General features: G+C 38.7%; 1 protein-coding gene across 1 annotated transcript in view; it reads right to left on the bottom strand.

Moving 5' to 3' along the window:
• The window catches only part of VPS41 (VPS41 subunit of HOPS complex), a 221,749-nt gene that overhangs the window by 172,589 nt on the left and 32,837 nt on the right, over window positions 1-16,323 (bottom strand). Inside the window, 2 exon segments of the mRNA XM_028525988.2 lie at window positions 3,290-3,367; window positions 14,127-14,236. Of these exon segments, the coding sequence (XP_028381789.1) occupies window positions 3,290-3,367; window positions 14,127-14,236 (188 nt within the window).

Genomic DNA, 16,323 nt, shown 5'->3' on the forward strand with positions numbered 1-16,323 from the left:
AATAGCACCAATATGAATATTCACGCAGAAGTCTTTATATGAGTACATGCTTTGACTTCCTAAGGATGGGATGGCTATGTCATACTATAGGTGTATCTTTAATGTTTTAAAAAACTGTTAAGCTGTTTTCCAAAGTGGTTATATCATTTTACATTTCCACCAGCAGTCTGTGAGAGTTCCACATTCTCCATATCCTGGCCAACACTTGGTATGGTCAGTCTCTTTAAAAATCATCTGGGACCCTGGCTGGCGTAGCTCAGTGGATTGAGTGCAGGCTGTGAACCAAAGTGTTGCAGGTTAGATTCCCAGTCAGGGTACATGCCTGGGTTACAGGCCATGACCCCCAGCAACTGGACATTGATGTTTCTCTCTCTCTCTCTTTCTCCCTCCCTTCCCTTTCTAAAAAATAAATAAATAAAATCTTTAAAAAAATCATCTGGGAAAACTTTTTAAAATAGAGATCCCACAATGCTCCCACCCTCTGCCAAAAAACCCCACTATTGATTGGGGAGGATTTTGGACAATTGCTTCATGACTTTGACTACTGGAATCAAAACTATAAAAGCCATCAATGGGATAAAGAAATAGATAATGTTATGGAAATAGAAGGTATTATTATTTTACCTAATTTTATTTTGTTTAATTATTTTCAACTAGATGTGAAAACTAAAGTCAGGGGCATTTATTCATTCATTTTCCCCCCTAATACAGGGTACTTGTTTCACTCTAGTTGTGTTTCTAATGAAGAAAAAAAGTTCTTGATTAAATATAGTGATTATTATCTTCAAAGAAAATAAGCAAATTCAAGTCATAACAGTGTTTTTAGAATTGAAAGAAGCCCTTTTAAGAGAAATAATGCAAAGCCCCACAAAGCAGTTAAAACATCAGAGACAGGAAAATAAAATAATAAAGGAAAAAACTCATCAGAGATGAGAAGCTAAAGATTAAGGCTCCTTTCAAAAGATAATGTCAACCTAAAACTGCTCATCTGAAAGTTAAATATCTAATATGGCAATAATCATGAAGAAGTCAGGGCTTCATGTAACACCCACAGTAGACTATCAAATTCTTAAGTAAGGTAAACAAATAAATAAAACAGCACCAAACCACCTTCCTCTCCTGCTAAAAAAAAAAAGTGCAAAGCTAAAGAGAACTTAGTTTCCAAAGATGTCATGTAAGCAGGACACAAAAAAAGAACTGAAAAAAGGTGTAGGCAAATTTAAGGATGATATAAGTTACCTAAAAAAGGATATAAGATATACTTGATATAAAATTAACATCAGAGAAGATTTAACTTAAGGTATATACTGAGTAGACACAAGATCTGACTAAATAAGTAAATGAGAGAATACATGAATAAACCCTACAGTATTTATTTTTTCTTTTCTCTTTTGGCAATGGAACCAGCAGTGTACGTCCCATGAACCTTAGCAATCAAACACAGCAATCACTATGCAATATTAAAAAGACATTAGAAGCAGAGTGTCACATAATCACCAAACTAGAGTGGGAAATTTAAGAGGTCATACAGGCAAGGTTTTTTAAAGGCGAGGAGATATGACTAACACCACAAAAGAGACCTCTACCAAGTACCAGCTCCCTGTTTTAATGGATGGCAATTCAAAGACTAAGTGCTTAAGTCATCAAGTTGGGTGTCCGATGTCCAGAAATAAATGAGAGGGTGCCAAAAGTATTTTCTTCTTGCCTAAAAGGGATGCTAAAGCAAAATAAAAACCCATAATTTTCCTGATGTATCAGTATATTTAGAGCATATAAATCCCTTTCTGAACTATTCCAAAGATTCTATTATCATTCAGTCATTCCATTTCCTTTTTAAGCAAATAAACAAACAAACAAACAAAAAAAACCCAGTCCTTTTCCTTTCACATACAATATGCCAACTTTTGAAACTACTGTCTCCTTTTTAAACTACATCAATACCTTATGATGGATCTTTCAATAAGTACTAATGCTTTCTTCAAAAAAGTATTATCTGTTCCCCAAAATGATCACCTTTTCGCCCCAAATGTTCACATTCATACAACCACAGATGATACTTGAAAGGTACAACCACTGATACTTTAAAGGTACATCTTAAACACCAAAGTCAAGTTTCAAAATCAACGTTTCCTTCCTCCTTAATGATTCCAAATCACAATTAAAAAAATTAAAAAGCCAGCCCTGGCTGGCGTAGCTCAGTGGATTGAGCGCGGGCTGGGAACCAAAGTGTCCCAGGTTCGATTCCCAGCCAGGGTACATGCCTGGGTTGCAGGCCACGGCCCCCAGCAACTGCACATTGATGTTTCTCTCTCTCTCTCTCTATCTCCCTCTCTTCCCTCTCTAAAAATAAATAAATAAAATCTTAAAAAAACAAACAAACAAAAAAAAAGGGACATTGTCTCTCTGTTTAAAAAAAAAAAAATTAAAAAGCCGCCCTGGCTGGCGTATCTTAGTGGGTTGAGCGCGGGCTGTGAACCAAAGCATCGCAGGTTTGATTCCCAGTCAGGGCACATGCCTGGATTGCAGGCCATGGTCCCCAGCAACCACACATTGATATTTCTCTCTCTCTCTTTCTCCCTCCCTTCCCTCTCTAAAAATGAATAAATAAAATTTAAAAAAATTTAAAAGCCCGAATCTTTGCTTTTGATTAATATAATTCACATAAAATATTAGCTTTCTATGTTTAGAAGAGAGAAAATGAACCAGCAAAGTGATCAATTGATTTTCTATTACATTTGGCAACTGAATGAGATGGAGATGACAGGCATGTATATACAAATGACACCAGTGACCAAATGAGGGGGTTCATGCTTTTAAGGATTCCACATACCCTGAGTATGTAAATGAGTACCACTGTTCACTAATGAAGGTTTTTCTTTTAATAACATTTCACCTAGACATTCTACAGCATTATAATTTAAAAAGAACACACAGAAGTATTTTAAATGTTCCACTTAAGTCCAAATGGATAACTATAATTAAGTAAAGAATTGCAATTAAATGGATTTATAGGAGAATTTTAAATGAAATTTGTATATAAAAATAATCAGTCAAAATATATAATATATACATGTAAGACTTCTCTCTAAGTTCACCTTTAAAATTTTTAGGACATACTATAACAGTCAGAGTTGTATATGGTATATAACTATATATATAGTACATGTTCTTAGCACTCGGCTTTAATTGATAAAGACCCTTTATGCTATTAAAACAAATTGCTAATATTCTAAAGCACAAATTTTTGCATAATATTTAGCTCACACATTATTTTATACTGTATACTTACTACATCAAACTTCTGAGTGATGTTCCCCTGGACATCAAGTAAATAAACCTTGCCGTAATGTGTGCCCAGTGCCAAAAACTGTAAGAAAAACAAAGGGATCAGTTTACTAATGTACCATTAACACACAATTACTAATAAAACCATTTTCAAAGTCAAGAGTCTCTATCCTTAGTGATCTGTAATGCCTTAGAAGACATGCAATCCTTGGAGATGGTACATTTCCAGCTTCAGGGAAATAACAGAATAGGGCCCACTTTATCCTTATAGTGCAAGCTAACTATCAGAATGACTCACTGACGCATGAGGACCTTCGTCTACTGACAGCTAATAGTATGTATGTGGTCTTTACACAATAAACTGTGGCAGCAAATTAAAATGCAGCTGTGAAAGCATGGCCAACCTAAGGTTGAACTCAAAAGTCAGAAGGGAATGATTAAGCAACTCACCTTAATTATGACAAGTATGTAAATTTGTGCTATCATTAAAATTCAATACATGTATACAAACAAAGTAATATTTTTAGAAAGAAAAATTTATGCTGTATCAAGAAATGAAAAATATTCAGATATACTTACACAGTTAGCATTAGAATGCCTCTATAAGTTAATGTAATAATGAATGTAACTTTTTATATTCTAACGCAAAAATCCTTTTCTGTCCCAAAATAACTGTTGAGCTACATATTCATTTTATGATATGAACCTAGTTCAGAACTTCTTTTAATTCTCTGAACTAACCTAAACAAAACAGAAGAAACTTTAGGACATGAAATATGACATGAGATTTTTCTTCCTTTTTATTTCTTTATGCATTACTCAAATAGTTTCAAATTCTCTGTATTTCACTGCATGTGAGCATGCTTCATTGCAACCAATAATGAAATGCTCAAATTTACAGGCACTACCAGGCATTTCAAACAGCACAATCTTTAAAAAATTAACCTATAGAAGGTCAAGATTTAAAAAGATTTATCAAAATGGAATTGCTTAAAATTTTCAGTTGAAGCACTTAAAATATAAAGCTACACTAAAAAGGAGTCACAAAAAGGGAAAGAAGGGGTTCATTAGAAATTCAATCCCAGCAATCCCTTTCACTCCTGCAAGGTTGCCTTTTTTCAAGAAAAATCCCCTGGGTAAAAAATCAATACTGGTTAATAAAACATCAGGTGTGCAGACATAACTAGGTATGACGATTCCGCTGCACAATCCTGCCTGAATGCACCAGGTGCCATGGCGAATATTCATCTTCAGCAGACAGCAAACATGGTGAAAACAGGATGCCCAGGCCCTAGAAAGGGAAGGGGCAAGTGATAATTCTGGGGGGAAATTAGTTTGAATATATAAACCAAACCAGGATGTTTTCACCAAAGCAAAAGAATATTATAATCAGAAACACAGGACTCAGATGGTTTTAATTTTTCCTCTACAGTAACACTGACAATATTTCAATTAAAAAAAGCCACTTAACACTAACTAAAAACAAACAGTACTTCAACTCATTATACCCCAAGTACTGGACAATACTGATTCTCCTCATAAATACTGCATTTAGTTTATTAGAAAACTAAGGAGAACTGGATTCTTCAAATGTTTTACTACTACATCATCTCTGACACCTCTGTGAAGGCCATATTTGAACTTCCAATTATACTTTATTAAAGTTTTAAAGGTTCTATGTAGGGTACATTAGTTCCTTTTCTTTTTCTTTTGTCAAAATTACTAACTGAATCCATTTAATAGTTAAGATAGAAAGGAAACATAAAATAATTATTTTGATTTTATAGTTTTAACCTAGAATTATAATTACTTTAGAATTATTTTGAAAAATACAGTGCTTTTGACAAACTACCTTTTGTTTACAAAAATATTTCATCAATTAGACAAATTACTGCTATTCCCATTTAGAAATAACTGTATATGCTTAAAAAATAACAAGTTTGGTAAGCCAAGTGGAGAGGTCTTCAAAAATGTATTTAACTATGAAAATTATTAATGAGTCACATATTTACTAATGGTTTTGACTACTTAAATACAACAAAAAAGCAAAATTGTCCACAAATCACAAATGTAAATACAAATTATTTAAATGTGATTACCTTTCCAGTCATTAAAAGTCTTGAGTGTTTGTAACTATTAATTATTTTTAACATGAGAGCACCTGCAATCCAGGATGGGCAAAGAATAAATATAACTTAATTAGCTCCTTTCATGTTTGATTACAGAAACTTGACTCATTTAACAATCAGATTGGGCATCTAATCCTTCTGAACCATCCTCTAGCATAAGTGTTTTTACTTTGAATAACTGGGTTTTTTGTCTATAAACAAGTGGAAATGATAAGCAATCCTTTAGATACCACAGTCAAAACAAGAAGTAGCATATTTTAAATGTGCTCAGCTATATAATATCATCTATGTTGAACATAGCATTTTCCAAAGTAGGGAGTGCCTTTAATTACATAAGCAGAAATAAGTCTGACAGTTTATGTGATTTCCCTAGAAACAGCCAATGAACAGCAGAGCTAGGGTCAGAATTAAGAGACAAAATACTCTCCACTGAACCAGAAACTTCACTAAAACAAAACAAAAACAAAAACAAAAACAAAAACATGGGCCTCAGATCAAAGTGCATGATCTAAAAGTTAGCACATATTACATTTCCAATAGTCAGGCTCCATGGCAAGTTTGTTTAAGCATGGTGATAATGAAGTGTAATCTGAACAGGTACACTTTGTTCTCTATTTAATTCACTCAATCGTTCATTCAACACACAAAAACACAAAAGTGACTGGCACGTAACAGAGGGGTCAGGACTGATCACTGGGGAGGAGGGGAAACCTCAATCCAGTGGAGAAACCCTGAGACTGCATGAGAGTCTGCACTTCCCCCGAGATGGGGCAGGGGTCACAGAGGAGGCTGCCCAAGGCAACAGTGAACAACCAACAAGGCTCCAGTTGCCCCAGTGTAATGCCCAGATCTGGGCTGAGACACTTGTGCCCCTGCACGTGGCTGGGAAACTCCTACCATTTTCCAGATCATGATGGCCAGGGGGCAAAGATACTGTGCAGACTGACACTCATGGTGGGTGTTGACCTGGAATTGGTTGGGATCTGGACACTCCCACAGCCTGCAGGATTTAGGGGAAAAGATTTAAAACAGTGGACATGCAGAAGCTTCCTGTCTCTCTTCCTCACCCATTGTTCTTTGTCGTATGGGGACAGGGAGTGTTCATAGGATCCAGTGGGATGCCAGGCCCAGCTCACAGTTCTTGCCTTGCCCTGCTCACAGGGTCTGGAGTAGGTCCATATGTAGGACGTGCACCTCACCAGCAGCAGGCAAACAGGACACTGTGCCGCATGGGACACAGGTCCTAGACTTTCCACTCCCTCATCCTGAGAGCAGCACACAAACACACATGCCATAAAAGTTCTTGAGCAGCCTTGGACACTGGAGCCCAATGACTTAGCTCCTACCACAACCAGCTATAGTGACCTGGCAGTGCAATCCAGGCCCTGGGAGAGAGAAAAGCTGTGTGAGGTGATGGTGACACTGAAATCCACATGTGTACACATTGGAGAGAGCCAGAGGATGGAGATCTGTTCATGTAGCCACCTTGGGCTCCAAAAATATCAGATAAGAATGGACAGAAACTTCTGGGCATGGGTTTGGATTTCAGTCTTTCTGGGAACAAGAGGAATTTTGTGTTTTGCAGTAGAGAATGGCTAGGATCAGGGGAGACTACAGCTCCCTCAAACTATGCATCCTGTTAATAAAAACCATTTCCCTTCCCCACTAATCTGTGTTTTATTGTTGTGTATGGTGACAGGTGGCCAAATTCCAAATTACCCTGTAACAGAACTGGACACCCTTAGATGGGACAAAGCAAACTATAAGTTTATTCCAGCCACCTATGGTAGATCGACCCCAGGAGCACAGCTGTGGGAATTTCCCAGTTTAAGGAAACTTCCCTGCACTCCTACTCAAGGTGCCAATCACTGGGAATGCCAGGATGATAGAAGGAAACAGTGTGGGGGAGAAAAGGGACCCCAAGACTGGGTGAACTGTACTGGTACGCATACTGGGGGTTGAACACAGTGCCACATGCATCCAGTTAGAGCTACATGGGGTACCACTTGGCAGGCCACCTCTGCCATGCAGGCTGCAGGTCACATGGGGGTTGTGCCAGTTGGGCTGTGTCATGTAAGTGCACTGCCATACAGGGTATGCCACCTGGGTTTCACTTCCATTTTGGCTCCAGGCAACGTGGTGGGCCACACCCACCATTTGGCTACTTGCCTGTTTTCTCCGCAACTGGGATTTGATGGAAACAGCTCTGGTTCTGGGATCATAAACTGGCATCTATGAGAGACCATCTGAGCTCACAATTGGGATCATTTGAGCTCTGGAGGCCATGTACCAGTGTCCAATGGGGGCCACTCTGGGAGCCATAACCTGGGCTCTGGTCAAGGACTATCCACACATTGGGAAGCTACTGAGGAAACAGGCCTTCTAGAAAACAGAGACTCTAACAAGGTGTGAGGATCACCCAAGCATTTGGGGGGCACCATTCAGAGGCCACTATTTGTTCCAGCCCCACGCACAGGTCCCCAGGAAAGGTAAGTGGCTAGGATTGGGTGAGGATCACCAGAGTTTTAAGGGGCCACAATTTGCCCCTGGTTGGCAGAAGATGAGACCCCAAAACTTGCTTATGAAATGAAGTTCTGGGTTCAAGTTCTGCTTCTATGTTCCCAGTTTGCTTGGTGTCTTGTTGGCCTCATAATTATGGGTCTGTACACCTGGGTCAATAAAGGTTATTCTGTTTTGGCTACTGGAGTGAGCCCACTAGGTAGATTTTTAGTAGACTGGACTACGTACAGTCATCATCCAATGTGTAAGGAGGAGCTGGATTTCCATTGCAACACTGTTGGGCCTATGTACATTTTGGACTATGGGGAGAAATGGCCCATAAATGGTTCCCTATATTGTTATACCATCTTGGAGTTGGAGTGCTATTGCCAATGGTTAGGAAAGTGGGAAAAGATCCAGTATGTTCAGGCATTCAGGTCATTGTACAACAGGATTCCTATAGTCTGTTTCACAAGAAATTGTAAGATCTGCTTGCAGACCTAAGGACTTGTAGCTGCCTGATACAGAGTTAAAGGGTGGTCCTTCCCATTGTTAAAAAGGACGAAGACTGAAAATGAGTTATGGTTATTTTTGAATGAGTATAAGGTATATAAAAAGTTGAAGAAGGTTTGTCAAGTTGATCAAAGTTTGGTAGAAAAGTTGTGAAGACTATAGAAGGTTTATGAAAATTGCACAAGGGTTCCAGAAAGTTAGCAAAGGCCTTTGAAAGTTGTAAAGGAATATATAAGGTCTGTGAAAGTTGCAGAAGGTGTGTAGAAAGTTGTAAAGGTATGTAGGAGGTTTTAAAAATTTTAAACTTGAAAGAAAAGAACTTCAGCCCTTGGTAACAGCTATTCTTTTCTTGCTTTCTAAATTTCTGGGGATGTTATTTGAACTTTGCTGTTTGTGCACAACGGGAATTCTCTGTCTCTACTATGAGACCAGTGATCAATAGAGTGTCACTGCCACTGGACCTAGGAAAGGTCAATGGGTGCTGGCAGCAGGTCAGCTGGGGTGAGCGATCATGTCTCAGCCATGAGACCAGCTAGAAAGAACATGTATCTGCTGTGAGATCAGTTGGTGCACCAATAGGCAAGACAGTGTCTCTACCATTGGGAGTTGAGGACATTTGAACCTATGGAAAGGTCATCTCATCTGTGTTACTGGTTGGTATGAACAGTTGGTGTGAGTCAAAATTCTAAGGCTAGTCCTACTGCCCCACTTTTTTTGGAACTCTATCTTTGCTTTAGATTTTGCTTTGTTTCTGTCTTGAAAGAAAACTGAGGTTTCTGAGTTAAAACTTTAGATTAAGTTGGAAAGTAAGTAATGAAAGGTATAACACATGGAGATGCAATTTGATGGATACTGGAAGAATAAGGATATACCTTTTGGCTTTGTATTTTTCTCCCTTACCTGATCCCTCCAGAATTTGCTTTTATTAATGACTGAATGATGGCATAAAGCTTCTTTGCATAAAACAAGTAAGACCAGCTGACAATGGTGGTTTTCTTAACCAAGACTTTGACTGGAAAGGCATCCCTGAAGGAGGCATGCCTGGACTCTGGCTCTTGCCAGAAAGCCTTGAGGAACTGAGAAGAACTTTCAAAGCTAAGAAAAGCCCACTGGAGAAATGGCTGGTACCTTGTTTCATCATGTGGTTCACGACAGTCTTTCTAGGGAAGCGGCAAAGGTTACTTTCTTGAAAGAGGACAAGGAGGAACTTTAAGGCACATTGGGAACCTCAAGGACTTGAGGAATATAGGTGCTTATATCAGGTGTGTGGATTGGCTTTTGTGCCCTGAAGGGCTGACTAAAGCTCAATCTAAAAGTTCCTTGTAAAAGTTACAGCAAAGCAGATTTAAAAACCCTATGTGAGCAATTGCTGTTCTTATTGTGTTTATGCAAATAAACAGGCAAAAATTAAAACTGGCAGTCTTTGACGACAATGAGGGTGATCTCAAGGAGAAAAATTGTGTTTCAAGGATAATCACAATGCTTGGATGTGGACATTGGACTCTGGTAGAGCTAACTGTCTTCAAAGTTTTGTCTTCTCTTGAAAGATGAACTGGGTTTGTGATATCACCAGAGACGTACAATATACAAGCAGGAAGGATGTATCAGATTGTCACCATTTAACGTCATTCCAGCAAAGGCCTTGCAAGTGGATGTCTTCTCAAAAGACAGTCTCATGGACTCAGAGACTAGTCTGTGATTAGTTGTGTGAATTAACCTGTGTGTTCTTCCTTCTATTTTCATAGGGTATATGCTTGTGACTTCATCTACCTGGGTGTTTGGTTACATAGTATAGGCTACACTTCAGAAGTCCATCTACATCACCACTTCCTGAAACTCAACAGTTTGACTGCACTAGTGGTTGAGTTAGTGAGTATGGGGTAGCCTATCAACCTCGATTTAAAACTGCTTTCCTTTTCTGCCCTAATGGTTTAGATAGAAAAGAGCCAAAGTGTTATATGGGGAATCATAGAATATTACATATATCCAATTTAGGTATAGAGGGCAAAAGGGCTTCAGATGGTGTGACACACCTTTCACACTATCCTGCAAGGAAGCCACTCTTTCTTAATCTGCAACATTGTAGAGTTAGTTCCTACCTTTGTCATTTAGTTGTTACGGTTCTGATTGCAGCTTCTAATAACCCTCTTGCCAAAGCTGTCACCAAAAGAACCAGAGGGATGCCAACTTGTCCAGCTGTGCCATTTATTTGGACATGACACATGCTGCCTTCCAGGGCCAGTCAACTGCCTTGGATTCTGCAAGATCCTTCCCATGCAGGAAGGCCACCCTCCACTCCAGATCCCTATTCTGTTAGGGATCTCTGGAACAGGGGATAGGTAGGACTATTCCCAAGGTCAGCAGGAAGTAGTTACAGATTACGAGACCTTTGCCCATTGTCTTTGAAAGATTTACAAAGTCCAAAGTGTTAAAGGGAGAAACTGTAACACAGAGATTTGACCAGATTGCTGCACAGCAGGAGACACCCCAATCCGGGGGAGAAACCTTAAGCATGCATGAGAGCCTGCACTTCCTGGGAGATGGCGGGATAGCCACAGAGGAGGTTGCCTGAGGCAACAGTAAACAAAACCAAAGTGGCTCTAGCATGAAGCCCCACTGTGGGCTGAGATGTTTATGCCCTCGTGTATGTCTGGGAAACTCCTAGCCTCTTCCAGATCATGGTAACCAGAGGAGGGACAAAGATATAGTGCGAACTGACACTCATAGTAGATGTTGGCCTGGAATTGTCTGGGATTTGGAGAATCCCACAGTGTGTGGGATTTGGAGGGAAAAATTTAAAATGGTGGGCACACATAAGCCCACTCTCTCTCTTCCTCATGCCTTGCTCTGAGTCAGGGTGGCATACAGAGCGTTCACAGGACCCCACGGAACACTGGGACCAGCTTGCAGCTCTTGCCTTGCCTTGCTTGCATGGTCTGAAGCAGGTCTGCATGCAGGATATGGACCTCACCAGCCATGGGTCAGCAGCACACTGCAACCTTATGCTGCACAGCTCATGGGACCTGGACTGCTTCCACTCTTTTGTCCTGAGAGCAGCATACTGATGAGTAAATCGGGAAAATCCCTCGGTCCCAGGGGCACAAGCAGCTTTGAATGCTGGGGTCCAGAGGACTAAGGCTCTAGGATGACCAGCTGCAGTGACCTGGCAGTGCAACCTGGCTTCGGGAGGGAGAAAGAGAAATTGCATGAGGTGATGGTGACAATGAAACCCACAAGTACATGCAGTGAAGAGAGAGCCTGAGAATGGAGACCTGTTCACGTAGCCACCTCAAGCTCCAAAAAGGACAGAAGCATGTGGGGGGGACCTCTGGAGATGGGTTTGGATTTTAGTCTTTTTGGGTATAAGGGTATAAATTTCTATATTTTGCAGAAGAGAGTGACATGGAGCAGGGGAGACCTCAGCTCTCCCAAGCCTTGAATCCTGTTAATAAAAACCTTTTTCCCTCCCCACCAATCTCTGTTTTATGGTTGTGTATGGCAGCAGGTGGCCAAATCCCAAATTAACCTGTTACATGCATAGATAATAAGTAAGTATGACTTAAAAAGGTGACAGTACAATGGGAGAAATAAAAATGGTTGATTGTAATTAAATTTAAAGAGTTTGCTTAACATGGAATATCTCTAAGACTTTATGGAACATTAGAGATGACAGCCGTGCTGACCTTTGAATTTTTAAGGAGTTAAACAATAGACACTAGGCAAGTGTGGCTGGCTGTGGGAAAAACGATTTTAGGCAGAGTGAATACAACTGGATCAAAGGCATGGAGTGAAAATAGCAGAAAAAAGTCAAGAAATTACAAATAGTTTTATATAACAGAAGCATCCAGTTCATAACCATGGGAGGAGACAGGCGATGGAGTGGGAAAGATTGGTTAATAGAAGGCATTAATATTTATGGAGATAAAAGGTAGGAAAGTTAAGGGAAGGAGTGTATGTGTCCAAATCATGAAGACATCAGAGAGCCAATGAAGAATTCTAGGAAGGAGGATTAGAAGATCAGCTTTGAGTTTCTAGATTATTTTAGTATAAAGAACTGTGAGGCATGGACTAGAATGAAAGCAAGTCTGAAGGAAAATAGATTGGTTCACCCTGCATGCATTAGTTCCAGGAACAAAGAATTTCTGAACTAAACCAGAAGGGTCAGGATGGGAATGGATTCAAGCAGCTGAGATGGGTTGGAAGCCAGGCAAGAGATGTTATGAGTTAAAATAGCCAAGCACTACAGTCAGAGTACCATTTTTACGGCCAATTACATAGGAGGCAAGATCATACAGAGTCTTACATACCACATTAAGGAAACTTGGCTTTATTTAATAGATCATAAAAATCATACAAGGGTTTTAAAATCTGTATTTTCGATAGATGATTCTGACAACCAGGGTGCAAATTGGTTTAAATTAGAAAAATCTGAGTGCTGACAGAAGATGAGGGACTCAACTAGGGCACGGGTGATAAGAAAATCACCATGCCATAGGGAATGACTGGGTAGAGAGGGAGAAGAAGTCAGCTTTGGCCTACATGACAAAGGAGATAGTGACGCCACCAAATGAGAATCAGAATAAAAAATAAATACAAGGTTAGATGGAAAAGAAAATGAGTTTGTTATGAACATACTAAGTTTCAGGTCAAAACAGAAACATAGGAAGCGTGAAATTTAAAATCAAGAAAAGTACAAGTTTAGAATAAATGTGGACAATGGGCCAAATATTGGGATAACCAAGATGTACAGGAAAGGCAGAGATGAAAGTAAGTGAAAGAACCAGAGGGAGAAACAGAAAGATCAAGAAAACAGTAACAGAATGGTATCAAGATTAAGGGGGGGGGGGGGGGGGGGCGGGTAGATGCTGGTGCAGCTAAAAGGCAGGCACCTCATGGTGTTGTTTCTGGTAAAAGGAGAGACAACAAATGTTCTAGAGATATGATGAATACAGGAAACATGTTTATAATGGAATATAATTTGAAGTACAGAGGAAATGGGTGGGGTCAAGGAAGAGGATGGGCAACAGTAACACAGGATAAAGTCAGGAGATGGATCAGAGCTGGGGAGTCTGCCTTTTGTAAAAGATAAAGCGTCCTCACAGGGCTCATTGGGCAATGAATGAAACTGCCTGCCTCTAATACCCAATCATGACACATTTTGCTCTAGCCCAAGAACAGGCAAACAGTACAGCAGTACTTAGCCTGTTGGTGGGACTCAGAAAGTTGGTGGGAGCTTTGTTACAGCAAAGACTCAATGGAATAAATTAATTCATTCATATAATATATGAGTAATAATTTGTGGTCTTTCTGCTGATTACTGCCAACATAATCCCTTCCACCTTTGTGAAAGCACTGAGATCCACCAAGTTTCTAATCTTAATACTTTTCTACTATACTACTTATGATTTGAGGAATTATGTGATAGTGTTTCCAAGAACCACTCACTATAAATCTTGCACACCCATCATTGTCTAAATTCTATCATACAGCCTTACAGTGTGCTCTCTGTGAGTGTACAAATACACACATAATATTTTTTATTGTTCTTCTGATTTTTTTATGGTGAGGAAGAAGAAGGAAGAATGGCGGAAGGCACAATTACTGTGAAAAATCACCATTAAAAGCATGAGGACTGCAAAATATAAACAAACTTACAAAAGAAATGACAAACAGAGGAATCTTCTACAAGGGCTATCTTACCTTATCATGGACTGTCATGCAGCTAGCAGCATCCTTCTGAAGGATTTCAGTTACCCCATTGGAAAGCCTTTCATACTTAAGTTTGGGTTCCTCTTCACTCTCTTCTTCCTGCACAAAAAGCAGAGAAAATAACAGCTGTCATGGATTTACCTGATATTGTCAAAATTCAAAACATATTTCTTAAGGGAGACCCAGAAATGGTTCCCTCAATGATTATAAATAACTACAACTATAGCTAAAGGTTAAGATCTTCATGTTTCACTTTTCCAACTGGGTGTATCAACCTCTACAACTACACTGGTAGAATAAATTCAAAGATTGAAAACAAGATTATATATACTTACTATTAACATTAATCAACTTTGGCATATTAGAATAAATATAAAACTGGCCCACTATGTAAATATATGCCAAATTTTCATTTTAATTAGAAAATATAATTATAAACAATTAAATCAAAGTGAACTGGAAATTTTATATACAGAAAAATATATGCTTCCCCCTCCACATTAAAAAACATTTAATATTTCTTTTAACTAACTGAGAATCCATGAACAATCACTGCTTTTTTATGTCAGAAAATATTTGTTTACTCTCATACAAATAAACCTACTTATGCATTAAAAATTTGTTAATTGTTTTATAGGTATTATTACTAACTTTATATGTTTAAACTCATTATGATACAGCATTATAAGATATCTTTAATCCTCACAGTTATGGAATAAAGTTAGGAATCTCTATGGACTATAATGGCTATTAATTAATAAATCCAGGATTGTTATAAAAATTAATACAGTGATTCAGAATAAGACCTTATTTTAATAATGAGAAACAAAAAAGAACATGCACATATCAATACTTGTGACAGCACAAAGTTGGCCAAAACAGAAGTTCACAAAAATAATCTACTCATGGACTTTTCCTTAAAAATAATTGTACAGTCTTTACCTTTCAGCTAGTATTTAAGTAGCCTGAGTCATACCAATGCTCCAGTCCAGAAAAACTAGAAAGGCTTAATGAAATACATGGCAACATCAGTCTAAGGCATCAATTAAAAAGGCTGCTGGGGCAACCTGAACTAGAAGAACCAAGATTCCAAGGTAGTGGAGAAAGGATAGAGAGGTAAGCTTATGTTCTACAGCCATTCTTCCTAGAGATTTTCACCAATTCTGGGTACAATACAAGGAACTGAACACTCAAGATCTGCTTGGGAAGATGGCCACTGCTGGAGTTATGAAAAGCAGCAAACCTTTTGGTACTTGTGGGGATAGGATGACAAACTGGAGACCTGAGGGGCTAAGATCCTAGTGCAAGAGTGAGGCAGCCACTTTTCTCCACAAAACAACTGCCAGTTCTCAAAGCTATATGAGGTATGAAGCTAAAAAGTTAAAAACAGAAAGCCTCAAAAACGCAAACAAACCAGCTACCTTAATATGCTGAGAAAATAAGAATTAATGTTCAGGAGCCATCAGCAAATAAGGTTCTGGTGAATACCACAAACTTTCAATTGGAACTCTGGGCCCCAGGGCACACAAAAAGTTATTTACCAAAATGTCAATCTAGCTTTGACTCAGTTCAACGCTGGATTGGAATAACGTATGTAACCCCAATCTATCTGTCCAGTAAAGTAATGGGTGACTCCTGGAGAAAGAAAACCTCCCTGGAATTTTCACTTACAATATTGACAAATAAAAAATGACTAGGTATGCTACAAGACAGGACAATGACCAGAAATCAAAGAGAAAAAAACAAACATAAAAGTAGGCCCATGGGTGACCTAAATATGGCAATTACCAGAAAAGAATTTTAATATAACTATGACTAATACACCTATGTTAAAAAAAAAACAAAGGAAAAGATGGAGGAAATGGATGAAAAGATAGAAACTTTCAACAAGAATTTATAACCTGTAACAGAGAATCAAAAAGTTTAGAACTGAAATTAAGAACTCAATAGATGGCTTAACAGAAGATGAACAAAGAAGATCACAGGATTGGTAAAACGGAGAACATGTCAAAATATATCCAAAGGGAATCCTAGAGAAAAAAATGGATAAAAAATAAATAAAGGAATGTATGAGATATGTGGAACAAAACACAAAGGCCTGACATACTTTTAATTACAGTCTCAGAAAGATAAGGAGAATGGGAGGCAGAAACAACATTTAAGAAGTAACAACTCAGAATTTATTAAA

The sequence above is a fragment of the Phyllostomus discolor genome, chromosome 10, assembly GCF_004126475.2.
Source record: "Phyllostomus discolor isolate MPI-MPIP mPhyDis1 chromosome 10, mPhyDis1.pri.v3, whole genome shotgun sequence".
NCBI lineage: Eukaryota > Metazoa > Chordata > Mammalia > Chiroptera > Phyllostomidae > Phyllostomus > Phyllostomus discolor.